The 17,551-nt window shown below is 39.5% G+C and overlaps 1 protein-coding gene across 1 annotated transcript in view; it reads left to right on the forward strand.

Annotated features, from left to right (window-relative positions):
- Positions 1-17,551, forward strand: part of spega (striated muscle enriched protein kinase a) — a 51,343-nt gene that overhangs the window by 4,078 nt on the left and 29,714 nt on the right. Inside the window, exons 2-4 of the mRNA XM_066663200.1 lie at positions 13,145-13,240; positions 13,403-13,538; positions 14,225-15,546. Of these exons, the coding sequence (XP_066519297.1) occupies positions 13,145-13,240; positions 13,403-13,538; positions 14,225-15,546 (1,554 nt within the window). The remainder of the gene's footprint in view (positions 1-13,144; positions 13,241-13,402; positions 13,539-14,224; positions 15,547-17,551) is intronic.

The following is a 17,551-nucleotide window of genomic DNA, read 5'->3' on the forward strand; positions in this document are numbered from 1 at the left end:
CTCTGAAAGTAAAATCAAACCCAGTGACTTTAAATATGGCTCTGCTATTGGATAATGTCACAGCTGCAGGCCACGTTTTGGAGTTTCTACTTTGCTACAGCGCTGTTACTTGTGCTCAGACACAAAGTGACTCACCAAGCATGGCCTGCGTGTGCTGAAATGCATAATATGTAAAAAATTTAAAAACTATCCTCTTTTGTAGTGTCCTGTTGCATTTACAGGCCTATGGCAGGGGTAATTTATTAAAATTCTTTAAGATCTAGTCAAATAAAAATTTCAGAAGCCAAGGTCCGGAACATAATGTATAACTTTATGATCAGTGCCATATCCTGTACATTAAAATAACCTAGTAGTTATAGCAACGTTTTATGTAGTTAACTGAATGTCAAATCAAATTACATTTCAGCATATTTCAACAGGATTTATGAATAATTATAAATAAAAAATACTCTAAATAAAATGTCCTTTTCTCATTTCAAGTGAAATTTACAAATAAAACATTGATAAAAAAAAAACGCATATGTAAATAAAGTCCCTAATGACTTGTCTTGTAGTTGCAGTTGACGTTACTGCTTTTCCATAACCAGGAGTGTGATTGGCTCTTTTATCATTTCCCTTGGGCTATTTTTACTGGCCCTAGGACAGCGGTGTCTGGAGCCCTGCCCTATGTGTGTCACTCATTCGAGTCACAGCTCCCATGAAAAAGTACAGATCTGATAGGCTGAGCTTACTGTGTGATATGCAGAAACGCATGTGATTAGTCTGTGAGTTTCCTGGAGCGCTAAACCTTATCTGTAATGACAAGAAGAGTCACCCTACTTAAAACAAACACTCTGTTCAAAATTAAACAGCTCTTTTAATTTGTAAAAGTTCCAGGTCCAGGTCCGGATAGGACAGCATCTGGGTTCAGACTCTGACCGCGATCTGCCTATCCATGACCCCTGGTCTACGGAAACACTTCAGCACAAGAGTTTGTGTTGGGACCTTCCCAGATAGCAAAGAATATTTAGCCAAAATCTGGCACATCTGCAGTTGGTCCACATTTGGCCTTGAATGACGTGATATGACGATATCACATTTCACTGTTGGGCTGCCTGATGGACAGATCTGGTTTTGAGTAATGCCAGAAGAACTTTAACTACTGGAATGCATAGTGCCAACAGTAAAGTGTGGTGGATGAGGGATGATGGAAGGCATGACCGTTCCATAAAGACATGCGTTGAGTTCATAATTGTTCCCTAGCCACGATATATTGCACTATTTTGGGGTTCGGCCATTTTAGGGTAGTGTCTGAAATCATAATGGATGGGTTTCAGTGCACTCAACCAATCCCACAATGCATCACAGAAGGTAGTGTGTAACCATGTACCCAGTGATTTTCAAATATATATATATATCCTGGGGATGTGGGTTTGAGCCTCAGATATCAGAAATGTCCTGAGTAAAACATATCAGGAAGGGTGTTTGAGCTAGCTGGGATATGGGAGTATGCTACTGTATGCATGTTAGAGAAAATTAAAATATGACACTATAAATGGTTCTTCAGGTTGGTAGAGAAAACTGTATATCAATAAAATTTGGGGTTTTCACACGTCTCAACCAATAGTATAATATAAGGTTCAACAGCCTACAGATGAATCACAGTGAATATGAGGATTTTTTTGTGTCTATCTTAGAGAGCATGTTGCTAATTGCTTAGTCACACTGTGCAGACTACAGCAACACTAAAGCTGTTAAGGTTGATTTATTGCATTTGGTACACATTCATTTCAGAACTGTATAATAAGGGATTCTGATCATTGTCCGTGTGGAAGAGCTACGGTAACAAAATGCAAGCACTCTGCACTTAATCACACACTTCCTGGCAAAGGCAGTATATTAAAGTGAACATTTATGTATTCATTATGAATATCTGGATATATCTGGTTCTACCAGTTACTCTCTTAACTAACTAAACTAAACTACAGATTTAGAGCTATATTTATTCTAAATCCAAAAACACACGCTGTTAGGTGGATGGGTGACTCAAAAGTGTTTGTAGGTGTGAATGTGTGAGTGTATGTCGCCCTCTGAAGAACTGGCACCCCCTCCCATGTGTGTTCCTACCTTGCATCCAGTGATTCCGAGTAGGCTCCGGACCCACCGCAACCCTGAACCGGATAAGTGGTTACAGACCAAGAATGAATGAATAAGTCGAACTACTGAAATATAAGCAATAATATTAAACTTAAAATTCATACATGTATTTTAGTGTAATATTTTGCACAAATTAAAAGTATAGAAATTTTATAACAACACAGGTAGCCAGCTTAATATATCTCAGCCAATTCTGTGGCTTTCCTATTATTTTTGAATATACAGATATTAGATATTGGCTGATATATAACTTTACAGTTTTTGAATAGTTCTTCCTATGGATTGTTTGAAGGCGAACCAACAATGCTTTGAAAGCCAATATGGCCCAAAGTATGTAGATACCTTGGTGTTCAGCATGTCATCTGAAATTTGTAGCATTATTATATAGTCCTTCTCCTTTGTAGTAATGGCTTATAATCTTCTTACAAGACTCTAGATGACATTGGATCATTTCTCTGAGGTTTTGATGGCATTCAGCCATAAGAGCTTTAATGTGGTTAGATGCTATATCCCACTGATGATGGATAAATACTTGTGGATCACAAACCCCATTCCAACTCAACCCAAATATATTGGATGGGGCTGTACATCAATACAGGGAGACTTTATACCCCTATAGCTCGTGTTTGACATTGGGCATGGTGACCTTAGCTTATCTCCAGAGTGTTCCATTCTACTGATCAATGCGTTTCTACGGAGATCCATAGTTCTTTAATGGGTGCACCTTAAAAGTTCTAAATTCATTTGTTAAATCTGGTGTCTGCAAACATTGGACATGTATTTTGGAATTCAATGTTCACACTTCCACCATAATTTTTGATGAACCAACAAAAACATCATGCAGCTAAGTGACTGAAATGTTTTTGACTGAAGAGCGGCACGGAAGATCAAGTGATCCTCTGCCATAATCTTCTGGTATTAGTGAAAGCCGGGCCTGAGTGGGGTTCACTGGGGGTGTATTATGAACCACTCAAAATAGACCATTGGGCTCACCCGTCAACAACCAGAAGGTTGTAGGGTATCCAGCAGACGGCCAGGATGGGGCAAAAAAGGCACTAGAGACAAGGTGAAATTTGCCAGTTTAGTCATTGGGAATGCACATGCCTGTATGATAAATCAGGCAGACTCATAGCCATGATTCGGAAAGAGCTGGTGGATGCTAGGAAGGCTTTGAGAAGTGTAAGGAGGGAAAGGACATATGGCTCTGTCGAAGAGAAAAGAAAGGGTGAGTCTTACTCATGCAACCCTACCCCATGCAAGTGAGAGAATCATACAGCCTCTGTAAGAGCAAACTAATCATGTTTGTAGATATTCTACCAGGTTTTTAACTGACACTGTTGATTTATATTTCATATAAAGTAGTGGTGCGTTCTCCACAGCTTTGCTTCTTACAGAAATGTGTATGTTGTGTAACATTATAAACCGATTTTTCCTAAATTTGGTCAGTCATGAATTAAATGTCTTAAATGTCTGCTCAAAGAAAGCATGCATTCAGTTGAGCAAGTATTTTGTTTTTATTATTTATCTTATTTGAATCAGTCTAAGACAAAGCTAGTGCAAAAGTTAATAAAAACGTGTTTTGGGAAAAAAACTGCAAAGTAAAACAAGTCTATCACTTAGATACAGAACTCTCACTGTGATAAATGCTCTAGTTTGCATCTTTGCATTTGTATGTGCATTAACAGGTCAGTAAAGATGGGTCCCGTCCAGTTTAACATCCACATATCACACGGTGTGGTGCACATGTCCTCACAACACAAATATCACATACTGTGCAATTAGTTCAATTTAAATATGCAATGCTTTCCATTTACTCACTATTTGTCTCATTATTTGTTTCTAATTCAGATTTTTACACCATAATTCATGTCCTAGTGGCATTCTGGCACTGTTTGAATAAGAAACAAACTTCATGCTTTAAGATGCACAAGTACATGAGGAAAAAACAATGTAGTTGCACTGTACAGATCACTATTAAGTGTATAATTATAAGGTAAATAATATATTAAACATATTCCCCCTAAATTAAATATCAGATTCTTAGTTGCTTCTAATAAATATTCAGGAATTGCATGTGTAACAAGTTACAAATGATGATTATCTACATATTAACTATTAATTTGGGTTATTACCCAGAAAATTATTTTTAAAGTCTGCTAAAATTATGTAATATTACTGCTCTAAAATACTCATTAAACTTAATGACTGAAAATACACAGACACTACATGGTATTAGAGCTGTAAGAATAATGAGGGACATTGCTGTAGTGTGAGGTTGATCTAGTGCAGGGGTGTCAAACCAAATCCACGGAGGGCCGTGTGGGTGCAGGTTTTCTTTCCAACCACGCAGAAGCCACACCTCATTCCACCTGTTTTAAATCATTGGATCTAATCAATAGATCTTGACTTTCAGTAGTGTGGGGCTTTTGCGTGGTTGGAAAGAACACCTGCACCCACACGGCCCTCCGTGGATTTGGTTTGACACCACTGATCTAGTGAGTAAAGCTGTTGCTTTCTGTGTAGAAAACTGGGGTTCAAATTCCAGTTTGGATAAAAGTTCATAAGAGAGAAATGATGACCTAGGTTTGATTCCCTTCTCAGGTAAAGCACAGATCAGAGAGAAGTGATGACTAGGGTTCGAGTCCCTGCTCGGGTTAAAACATAGACCAGTTAGAACTGATGATATCTGTTGATGTGAGATACACTGACTTTGTGTGTGCACCATAATGTAACCGATCATTTAAAGGCATTTAAAGTTGTCAGAAACAACTTAAAAACAACTGAATTAATATTAATACAGCATTAGCACTAAATTTCAGCAGTAACAACAACAAAATTGACATATAATTTATAAGTAAATACAACTTCTTATTATATTATTATCATAATATTAACCACTTAATACCAATCTTTAAATTAATGTGCTACCAAATAGGTTTACAGTGTTTGAGAAATGAATGCACACCACTTTCATTAGGTCTAATTATATAAGTATCCATCTTGTAATCCACTCTGCTCGGGTTTGTGCCATTGCTGACCCCAGCACTAAATCAGTAATTTATTTCATGGGAGCTATAAAGAATTTGCTACTGTAAGAGTGATTCATAGTGATGCTGAAATGAAGAAGGGACGGTTTAGGTATCTTAGATGGAATGATAGGCCTTAGCTAATGCTGGCTTTGTTATATTCCAGTATAATAGAGCTGTCATTCATCCTATATTACATTTCAAAGTGTTCGGTATTTCACAGTTTAATATTAAATTGTTCTTCCTGTTTTTTTTTTAAGAATATAGGTGAAAATGTCATTAGCTTCATGCAGTTGTTCTGGGTTGTATTTGTAGCTTATATGTGAGAATGCTAGTGTACAATTCTAGTGTTGGTCACTGTTATCATCCACCTGTACAGTACATGCACATGTCAGCTTTAAAACTATTTGCTGTTATGTGAAACTAGTCCTGTGCAGAATGTGAAGCATATTGCTTGATGATACAGCTGATAAACTCTAGCCATTTTAGTCTTGTTTTCTTAACTGTAGATAGATGTGTGTGTGTGTGTGTGTGTGTGTGTTATATAATATATATTTAAAATATGTAAAATAATGTATATTAGGTACATTATATATAATATATATATATAGGTATATATATAAATCACTGTATATGGTGCAAATTAGTATATATACATACAAGTATGTATACTGGCTTATATAATAAGCTTGTAGACAATATAATAAATATTTACTGTATATTCTGGACAAACTAATTCAGTAAATATATATTTACTGAATTATTATGTACAGAATATAGAGTAAAAAACACTCTTATATTTATAGTTATATTAAACGCAGTGGATTTTAATGTTAGAGACCATCTGATCCAACATTTCACTTGAAATTAAGGGTATTACTAAGAAATTGGTCTCTATGTTTCGGGGAAGTCTTTGCAGTAGATACTGGAACATTGCCAGTCCAGCTCATCTCGGTTATTGAGTGGTGTTCCATTGCTCCAAAGAACTCTTTTTCACAGCAAAACTGCCCGATTGCTGGGGGATTTATACTCCTCTGTCCAACTCTTGGCATTGGGTAGTGGTGCGTTCTCCACAGCTTTGCTTCTTACAGAAATGTGTATGTTGTGTAACAGGATCCATATTAGACAATCTGTGGAAGAAAATGGTTATAAACCGATTTTTCCTAAATTTGGCCAGTCATGAATTAAATGTCTTAAATATCTGCTCAAAGAAAGCATTCATTCAGTTATTTGAATCAGTCTAAGACAAAGCTAGTGCAAAAGTTAATAAAAACAGTGTGTTTTGGGAAAAAAAGCAAAGTAAAACAAATCTATCACTTAGATACAGAACTCTCACTGTGATAAATGCTCTAGTTTGCATCTTTGCATTTGTATGTGTATTAACAGGTCAGTAAAGATGGATCCCGTCCAGTTTAGCATCCACATATCACACTGTGTGGTGCACATGTCCTCACAACACAAATATCACACGGTGTGGTGCACATGTCCTCACAACACAAATATCACATACTGTGCAATTAGTTCAATTTAAATATGCAATGCTTTCCATTTACTCACTATTTGTCTCGTTATTTGTTTCTAATTCAGATTTTTACACCATAAGTCATGTCCTAGTGGCATTCTGGCACTGTTTGAATAAGAAACAAACTTCAGGCTTTAAGATGCACAAGTACATGAGGTACAAAACAAGTACAAAACAATGTAGTTGCACTGTACAGATCACTATTAAGTGCATAATTATAAGGTAAATAATATAGTATATTATAATATACTACTACTAATAATAATATAATATAATATAGTATAGGGCTCTTGGATGGGTCCCATTGTGAGCTTCTTCCTCCAGTGTCGAGGGAGTTTTACCTGGCCACTGTTGCATTCAGCTTGCTCACCTGGGGCTTTTGATTCACATTGTATGTTTTGTTTCGTGAATGGAAAATGAAAAAGTTCACTCTATAGTTTTGTAGTTCTATAGGTCTTTGTACAGTGAAGGTGATTTCTAACAAAACAGTCTTTAACTGTAGTTATGTTTTTTTGTGATCTGTTCATAACGCTGCACTAAATAACTTACTGTCTATAGGCACAAAATGTACTGATTACATCATAGCCTGCAAGAAGAGTTTCATAACTGGGGTCTGTGCTATCATAACTGTGAGGTGCTATGGTCATGTTGTCAGCATGTTTCTACATGTGTTCTATTTTAAATGTCACCTGGACTCACGAGTCTGTTTGGGATTAGTGGCTCTTATACTGTTTCACAGCACCACCTGCCCTATTTTTCCCATGACACTAGCAAGGGCTTCAATCTTCATATCTCATATTTCAAAGAACCCTAGGTAATATTTTTACCTTAAAATGACAGCTTCAAATTCAAAGAGATGATTTTCTGACATGATAGGGAGAATAGAGCCTATGTCATTGCTACTCCAGGCTCAGCACTGCAGAAACTGCACTGTGTAATTCCTCCCTTTCCCCTTCCCCTTGATTTTAGGACAGTGTTTAAAAAAGAATTACACTCTGCAAATGTAGGGATAGCACAGAAGCAAAAAAGTTTTAAATCTTACATAGTGTTTCTTTAAGATGCACCAATTCCTGACACAGACATTTAGTTGCTCTAACAATGTCTATAACCTCCATAAAAATGTATTGCCAATACAGTGACCATTGCTAATTATGGCGTCTTATTACTGTTGCAATGATATAACTCTACATCCTCGCATGAATAATTTTCATTTCCTAAAATAGCCACAATAAAGTTTACCATGTTGTTATAACCCTTTAATGGCATCCAAATTAACATTTTGCAATGAGATGCTCCCTTAAATAGATTACTAGAGCCACCAGAGGCCCAAAGTCTAAGACCGCATAATTAGCCTTGCTCTTTCTTGGATACCCACCCTCTCCCCATCAGCACGAAGGCAGTCGATGTGGGTGTCTAAACAAAACGAGGCAGTTTATGTTCCCCTCCATTGGTTGTTGAAGTGTCTAAAAGCATTCCATAAGGAGGAGACCCAGCTAGCAGGTGGCATTGCTAATGACTATAACTGGGGAGAACTTGGGTAAAAAGCTCCAGGTTCAGTGCTTTAATGGAGGGATTTTCTGTGCTGTGGCGATGCTTACATTTGCTTTAGTTCAGAGTTCCTAATGGGAAATCACTTCAGCCTCTGGTACTGCACCAGAGGGGGCACTGAGAGCAATGAAGCTTAAGGAACTCAAGACTACTCACAAGCTCTGTTGCCAGGGCAAGATTGAAGTGGATCAGAAAATAAATCCTTAAAGCATTCGAGTCTAATTCTTAGTTGTAAAATAAATCTATAATAGAGGCAGCCGAAAGGGGCACTTGTACTTTCTAAGGGCAAAGTGACAGAGAATCAAGACCTCCTTTCTTCAGCAGAAGGCTTCATTTTGGTACAAAGCTTTGAGGATCTAAAGTGAAGGCCTACTACTGAAATCATTTTGGAAGAATTAAAGTGGTGTATATATATTTCAAAATAAACATCCAGTATCACTGCATGACTGCACTAATGCTGTTTTGTCTATGTACTGTTATCAGCGTTGCTACATATAGTGTAAAGCTGTCCACTCTTAAAATAGTTGAGCCAACAGTTCAGCTTTATGATTACAGGATAAACAATCCATTTTTCGCTGGAACCCCAGAGGACCACCCCAGAGCAAGTATGATTTGGCTGGTGGATCATTCCCAGTGTTAGTGTTTGTTGAGCTGGTACGAGTGGATCAGACACAGCAGTGCTGCTGAAGTTTTTAAACACTGTGTCCACTCACTGTCCGCTCTGTTAGACACACCTACCTTGTTGGTCCACCTTGTAGATGTAAGGTCAGAGAGAGTATCTTAAGTATCTTATCTGCTGTTGCACAGTTTGTGTTGGTTGTCCTCTAGTCCTTTATTAGTGGACAAGGGATGCCGTCCACCAGATACTGTTGGCTGGATATCTTTAGTAGGTGGACTCTTCCCAGTCAAGCAGTTAAAATCCAGCAGCACTGCAGTGTCTGATCCACTTGTATCAGCACAATACACACTAACACACCACCACCGCGTCACTGCAATGTCACTGCAGCGCTGAGAATGATCCACCACCTGAATCATACCTGCTCTGTGGAGGTCCAGTGGAGGACCTGACCATCGAAGAACAAGGTGAAAGGGGGCAAACAATGTATACAATGCAACAGATGTGCTCATCTACAGTTCTGTAACTGTAGAACTACAAAGTGTTCCTGTGGACAGTGGAGTGAGGGTAGAACCTAATGTTATGGTTGATCAGTGTAGGATGTCAGTTCCACATTTGTTACAGTTCATTTCAGACAAAACATTGTGTCAGCAGATGTCCTGAAATATCCCGTGTATTTATTTGACCTCTATGTTTGAGGTTTTGTACTTTTTCGCCTGAGTGAATTTCACATGAACTCAATTCCCTGCGCCACTGTATCTTTCAGACGAAATGTCATATTGTACCTCTGTAAGAAACAGATAGAAAGGCTACGCAGCTTGAAAGGCTGAAAGACCACCAGCTTTTCTTGCTTCCCTCTGAAACGAAACAGGTTGTGGTTGACGCTTTGTGTTTCCTATTTCCCCGGCTAAGGTAAAAATCAATGAGCCTTGTCTTTTTCACTTAGTCTTCCCTTCTCCGAAGTCCATCATTCCCTTCTGTTGTCCGGATAAAAATCTGCCAGCTTCAGAGATATTTCATAAATGAGATTCATTCGAGCTTTCGTAACCGATCCATCATTTAGCCTCCAGGATTCAGATTTAAAACACCATTTCCAGATACACATCTGTGTTTACTTGGCACTTTGTGAGGCACTATTTCAGTTGTGCTCTTTTGCCGGATCGATCACACTTAAGTGAGATGTGAAGGCAGCCTGAGCCGAGTCTTTTTTTTTCTTTGCTGTTGAGTGGGCTTCTTTTATTGATTGTCGTCTATTAGGGAGAAACCATGGGAGATGTTGGAATGTGTGTGGGTTTGGCATTTGCTGACTGTGAATGCTTACAGTGCCCAATTGCACTGGTATCTTCATCTCCATGTGCTTTCAATAAAAAAAGGGCATCAAGAAGGAAGTGTTCCATAAAATATATGCAGTCTAAAGCCCTGCAGAGGCGCTTCTACTACATTTGATTTATTAGATTCCTTGTCTTGGTTGCATTATTTGTTTCTTTACTGCCGTAATACACTTCTTTCAGGAAAGCTGTGTTTGCAAGTGAACACAATCCGAAACCACTGCCTCTCCATTATCCAAGTCTGATGTTGAATATGTTTCTATTGTGCTCGTTCAACTGCACACAATGTTGCGCATTCACACAAAGGCAGGTACTTAGCATTTGAACAGAATGTGTGTGTGTGTGTGTGTAGTTCTGCACAAGAGGGGCTGACGTTGTGGAGAGCAGATGAAGGGAAAGTTACCGCTTACTCTGTCAGCTTCCCCTCTCTTTTCCTCATCCCGGCAGCAGCAGCAGCAGTAGCAGCACCAGCAGCAGCATCGACCTGGGATTAGTGTGACGTCACTGCCACTGCCAGACAGAATATATAATTGATGCTTTTTTGCTGAGAGCCACGCTCCCTCTCTCCTCGCAGTCAGCACCACAGACAAAGGGAGAAGAGGAAGCTGGGAAGAGGAGAAGAAGCAGAGAACAGGAGACAGAGAGAGAGAGAGAAAGCGAAAGAGCTAAGACAGCAAAAATCTTATTTTAGATTTGATTACACTCTGCTCCGCTACTGTCTTTGGCTTTCTTTCATTTCTTGTGTTTTTTTTTTTCTTTACTGCATTGTTCCTCAGCACATTTTCCATCTCAACAGTCCCTCCTTTCTCTTCTTTACCTCTTTTTATGGGACTCAGAGAAGAAGAGTGGGTGGTTACACGCTGAGAATAGGCTTTCTGACCTCCACTTCTCACAGTGCCTGGAGGCTGTGGATTTTTTTAAGCAGAAGCGTAGAGATGTGTTCGCTAAGATCCAGTGGATTGTACTTTTTTTTTTCTGTTTACATCCAGCATGCTGGCGGGCTCTACTGTGCTGAAGAACATGGGTGTATGTTGATAGCACCCACTACTCTCTTATAAATCGAAGATATCTGGAGATCACTCTCAAGTTTCCAACAAATTTAAGCAAGTGCCACAGATCAAAGCGCCTGGCGCCTTTAGATACGACGTGAAATCCAAAACAAGCTCTAAATCCGAATCTAGGTTCCAAAGTTCTGCTCTTTGTCATCAACACATTCAGGTTAATGGGGAGTCGCTCGCACTGTAGAGGAGATTTGGTTCACTTGGGGTCATGAAGAAAATCTGGTCCAAAAAAAGATTCCAGGTAAGTTGTCAATAGCTAAGGTTTTCTCTGCTGGATAAAAAGGGGGAAAAATGTTCTCTTTATTGATGATATTGTGATCCACAGAGGCTTTATCTTTACTTCATCATCAACTTTCACTGTAGTCTTTCACAGTTTCGGATTGTATTTTTAATTTTTTAAATCACTGGGTGATTATCTTGCTTTTGTGATTGCTTTCGTAGTCTTGTAACCTTTATTTAACCTTCACCCTGACATCATATGAAGTAAACAACTCAGTGATCTCGACATGCTTGTTTTGATGGCGATGAACGTGGGCGTTTTTTCTTCTTAACGAAGCTGCGAAATCTCCGAATGATTTACTTATATAAGGATTAGGACCAGTGATGCTGTAATAAACTGTTGGATAATACAGTACATGAAATGTGTTTGAAGAATAAATGTATTTCCTGGAATGGAAACTGATTGGGAGAGAGAGAGAAACTGAGAGAGAGAGAGATGCCCATGGGGACAATTACATTACCCTGTTGCCTTGGTAGCAAGATGGGAGGGTGTTTGAAATGCTGCATGACAATTGAAAACCAAACAGATTCAAAAGCCATTTTTGTAAACACATACCTCTGCTTTATGATCACATTATCCATGTTCATCGCTTATGAATATGAGATTGGCTTTGTTGGTGCCATTTTATGATGATTGTTTTGATAGCCCTGAGGAGATGTAGCTTTAGATAGCATCAAAATATTGATTTTTTTTTTAAATGCCCCCATAAACTCAGAGCTAAGCTGCATCCTTAACAATCTGTTGTTGTTGTTGTTCTTTCCAGAGAGCTGGACACTCTAGCTGGATGTTTGGAAGACTCACTCATGGTGTGTTTAGTTCTATGACACCTTTATTATCAAAAATTAAATGTAACATGATATGAATGACTTAACTATATGATGGTATGCATGCTTATAAAAATATTGTTAGAAATAATAATGGGAATATTACCTTGCTTGTCAAACAGAAAGCCAATGATCTGGTAATGTTTTTAATACTTTGCTCTCGTGGGTTTTCTAAGGGTTCTCATTATAGCAATGGATATTGGAGCGCTTTGAATAATGCAGAGATTATTGGATTAGTGATAGTGATGATGAAATAACATTGAAATTGTGTGTTTGTGTGTGTGCGTGTGGGTCTCATCTATGCACCCGCACATGCCTGCAGATAGACATTTGTTTCTATAGTAACAGTGCTCTTTTGTCCACTTCTTTTTTCTGCCGCTATGGAAGTGAAGTTTTTCGCTTGTGCAGGAAGCAAAGCAATGGTAAATTGCTGCTTTTACTTTTTTTTATCCATTTCACAGTTCAGTACACTTGTGGTCCAAGTGATTTTTACTTGCAGGGAGTGAAGGGACCACTGATTATTGGTGAACATCCCCCACATACACTACATTGGTATTGTATTTGCCTCCAGTTTTTATGGTTTGTCTTTATACTGCAAATTGGATTTTAGCATGTGTTTATTCCATACAAAAAATGCTGACATTATTATGCATTATATATATTTACATGCCACCTTTTTTCATGTCTTGTCCACAGGCTGTTAGATAGAATGGCATCAATGTATTGCTAGTACACCCACTGAAAAAGTTTTTTTTTTAACAGAGATTTATTCTTTTCACAAGCCTTGTTTTGTTTCTCTGCAGACTCCGAAAACACAGATGATGAGAACGGGGAATCCCAGGTCTCCATGGAGACGAAAGAAAGATCCAGGGCTCAAGCAGTTGGCAATCAACTGTCAGGTAAAAGAATTAAAATAAAATAAAGTAAAATAAAAATTCCAATAATGTTGTTTATAACTTATGAGACATTTATATAAAATATTCAATAGGGAAGGGATGGTCAGTTCTTTGTGATGTAGCTTCAGTGTGCCTCCATTCTAATCTAGTCTAATATCTGTTCAGGTGGAGGAAAAACAACAGTTGCCCATATCCCCAGTCCAAGTGATGGCCCCATAGTGGAGAGAGAGTTGCTGGCCCTGGGCTCAAGAGCCCCAGGTCTACAAGATCCCCTCCAGCCTGGCAGGCAAGCAAATGCTGGGTGTGTTGAGAGCCCCCCGGTCCGACACCTGGGAGTAGAAGCCCTTGTGCGGGCCTCTCAGATCAGTGTGTACTACCCAGCGGTGGGGTCCGAGGAAAGTATGTCCATAGCCAGTGACTACTATGGGAGCGTTTTCAGCCTCTATCGACAAAGGACGTTTTCGATATACAGTGTCCAGGAGTAAATACTGGCTCTCGTGATGTCACAGCACAACGCTTCGTGGTTTAAATGGGCACAAACCAAATTAATACAAAAAAAAAAAAAGTTATACATATTTTTCATTTTTTTTTCAATTTTGCCGTTCATTTTTAACTGTCATGGTCTTTAAGTTCTTTCGGTTTAAGTTTTCATTCATATATTTTTATACATTTTTCATTTTTCTTGAATTATTACCTTCCTTTGACTCCACTTGCTTTGTTTATCATCTTTAGTAGTTCTGTGGTAGCATGCATCAGTCAGTGATTGTCACTACTTTCATGTCTCTTGTTTGCAATTGGTTTTCTGTTGTGAGTCATGATATTTATTATTTGTTTTATTGTATTTGCTTTCCTTGTTATGCTACTTTGCTGCAGTTGAACACTCCCAGCCCTTCATTCTAAGCCTGCAGTATAACACTTCAGAAGTGTGCTGCCATTTCATTCTTTCTTTGTCATAACATTATGTTTCCCTCAATCACCCTATTTCAGGAGCCAGTTGGACTCTTTTAATGGGGAATCATCTCCAATTGTCTCAAGTCAGCCTTCCCAAAATGCCCAGAGCCCCATACCTGCCTCAGATTTCATTAGTGGGGCAGACTCGACAACAGCCCACAGTGGTAACAAAAAGGTAGGAGACGAAGGGGAACCCCCAGGGAAAATCAAATCCTCCAAATCTTCAACCTCATCTCAGAATAGTGGTTCTCAAGACCCAGCCTCTCTCCAGACTCCCAAACTCCCTCAATCAAGTTCCAAAATCTCAGAAAAGGTAAAAGCCTTTGAGGAACGCCGGCACAGCATCGATGCTCCAAGAATGTCTTTGTCAGGGCGTCCCTGGGCTGGTTTCAGTGGAAGAGCATCCAGTGTGGTTGGTGACAATCCCATGAGTGATGTGGCAATCAAGAGGTCTATCTTCAAGCAGAGAGCCTCCTCGCTGGAGGAACGGCCCAGCTACTCTCAGAAGGTGCAATCCTTTCATAACAAGTTCTCTGAGGAGCTTCAACGGATTAAAAAACTGGTTGGAAAACCTAATATCAAGAAAGCTTTCTCAGCTGAGCATGTGACTGAAACTGGCAGACGGCCCGTGCATAGGATTGAGCAAGTCCCACCAAAGGTCAATGACAGACTTAAGGATGCAGATGAGAAAATAACAGATCACAGCACAGATGTACCTCAGGAGAACCTACCAAAGCAACCCATAAAGGATCTGTCACAGCAAACAAAAACCGAACTCTTATATCAAGCACCCATACCTGAAAGCATATCAATAGCAGCATCCCAATTACAACCTGACAAACTTCATAAAAGCCAGTTAAGGACAGACTTAACTGTCATCCCTAGTCATTCTGTGGAGGATTCTAACACACTTCAGGACGTCCCTGTCAAAAAACCTCCAGTCCAGCATTCACCAAGGCTCACCAGAAAAACATTGGGCACTAGATCATCATCACCTGTAAAAGAGGCTTCATCTCCAGAGGCTGAGCAGCCATTGCCCAAGAAAGATCGAAAGTCTTTGAGTCCTGTGCCCAAAAGAGCACAGCCCTCCCTCAAAGGAGAAGCAACCCAAACACCTCAGAAACCCCCAAGGCTTTTTGGTTCAGCTTCTACATTCCCAAAGTCATTTAAGGGAGGAGAAGAGAAGAAAGCCTCATCACGCTTACCTAAACTGACTATACCTACTATTGTTGTTGAAGATGAGCCTATGGAGGAGGAAGAGGAGATGGCAATATGTGACCAAACACAAGCCAAACAAACAGAAATACCAAAAAAAGGAGGAAGAAGTAAACCGAGACAACCAGTGTCTCCAGAGCAAGGTGAGAATACCATTTAGATATGAAATATGAAGGGTGATGGAGGACAGGATGTCTCAAGGTTGTGCTAAAAATATTCATGTGATGTGCTCTGGTAAATTTAGTATGTAGCACATTCTGAAAAAGCAGTCTTCACAGTTTCTGTTTATGTCATTTTTAATGTACATAGACTCAGGTCTGTTAACTAAGGCAGGTTTCGTAGATTTGGCTATGAACTATACTTTACAGGGGTCTTCGTGTACACACAGATCCAGATTAATTGTTCATATCCCCTGTTTACCTGGTTTTAAATAAATAAAATGTGTTGAAATACCCAGGGAATGCCACTGAATATGCATTTCTGAGAATTATATTAAATAGATTTAATAGATTTATATAGCAGTGCAGTTAAATAGTAGTAAGTTCTCAAAAGATTCTGAGCAGCTGCCCACTGAGAAGTGTGAGGGTGTGTCACATCACCGAATGATTGACAGTGGCATCGCTACAGTGTCATAAATAACCACTCACATAGAGGCTAAACGGAGGGCAGTCATATTTTCAAGGTAGGAGACTCTGATTACGTCTTTGGCTGACCTGAGGTCACATAAGGAATATTTAGTCCTGCCCAGTTAAAATCCAACAGAAGCAAAGATGAAATGAAATAATTTACACCATTCTTACTTACGTCATATTTTCTGTTCCACTTCATGGAATATTGATCAAAAAACAGATATTTGTTTAAAACTCGTAACTGTATTTATGGTGGCGCAGCAGGTAGTGTCGCAGTCACACAGCTCCAGGGACCTGGAGGTTGGGGGTTCGAGTCCCGCTCCGGGTGACTGTCTGTGAGGAGTGTGGTGTGTTCTCCCTGTGTTCGTGTGGGTTTCCTCCGGGTGACTGTCTGTGAGGAGTGTGGTGTGTTCTCCCTGTGTCTGCGTGGGTTTCCTCCGGGTGACTGTCTGTGAGGAGTGTGGTGTGGTCTCCCTGTGTGTGCGTGGGTTTCCTCTGGGTGACTGTCTGTGAGGAGTGTGGTGTGTTCTCTCTGTGTCTGCGTGGGTCGCCCTGTGAAGGACTGGCGCCCCCTCCAGGGTGTGATCCCGCCCTATGCCCAGTGATACCGGGAAGATACCGGACCCACCGTGACCCTGAATTGGATAAGCGGTTACATATAATGAATGAATGAGTGTATTTCTTGTTACATGTTATGAATTAAAGTTCATTTTGACTTTGTGTGATGCCTTTATAAGTGTAAAAACATATTGCCATGACAAACATTTTAAAACCTTGAGTGGTGCACTATATAGGAGCAAGTAGGCACTTAAATACTTATAAAATGTTCTTAAACTATGTTTTCTCATTTGTAAAAGCTCAATGATTTGTTTGCTTAGTGGTTAACACGTTTGCCTCTCAGCACTGGGATCTTGGGTTCATGTGCCATCTGTTCTCCCAGTGTCTGCATGGGTTTCCTCAGGAGTTCCTCCCACAGTCCAAAAAGATGGAGATTAGGTGAATTGGCTTCTCTAATAACTCCTGGTGTGTGAGTGAATAAGCGCGTATGTGAATGAATGTCTGTATGTATGTGTGTGAGTGAATGTGTATGGATTGGCGCTCTATCCTGGGAGAAATCCTAGTGCCAAACACAGTCCTCCAGGTGGACGTTCCTGGTTGAGAATACGCGTTTGGCTGCCACTTCTCTCCAGTGTGTGTGTGTGTGTGTGTGTGTGTGTGTATTGAATGTTGTGTTGTTTGCAAAGTGTCCTTGGGCTTCTAGAAAGACGGTATATAAGTGTAACGTTAAATAAATAAATGAATAGCTGAAGCATATGAACTTATCATAGATACCAGTAAGTCATAAAAAATATGTGCATAAAGACAGTGTGTCCACTAAAGACATTAACTATGGACTCTAGTGCACTGCTGGTGCATATAAATAAAGATGACACACTATAAGACACTGTACTATGACAGCAATAGGCTATACATGGAATATGACCCAGCATAATGCGGTTGTTTCTGATATGCAGCTATC

This window comes from Hoplias malabaricus, chromosome 3, assembly GCF_029633855.1.
Source record: "Hoplias malabaricus isolate fHopMal1 chromosome 3, fHopMal1.hap1, whole genome shotgun sequence".
Classification (NCBI taxonomy): Eukaryota; Metazoa; Chordata; class Actinopteri; order Characiformes; family Erythrinidae; genus Hoplias; species Hoplias malabaricus.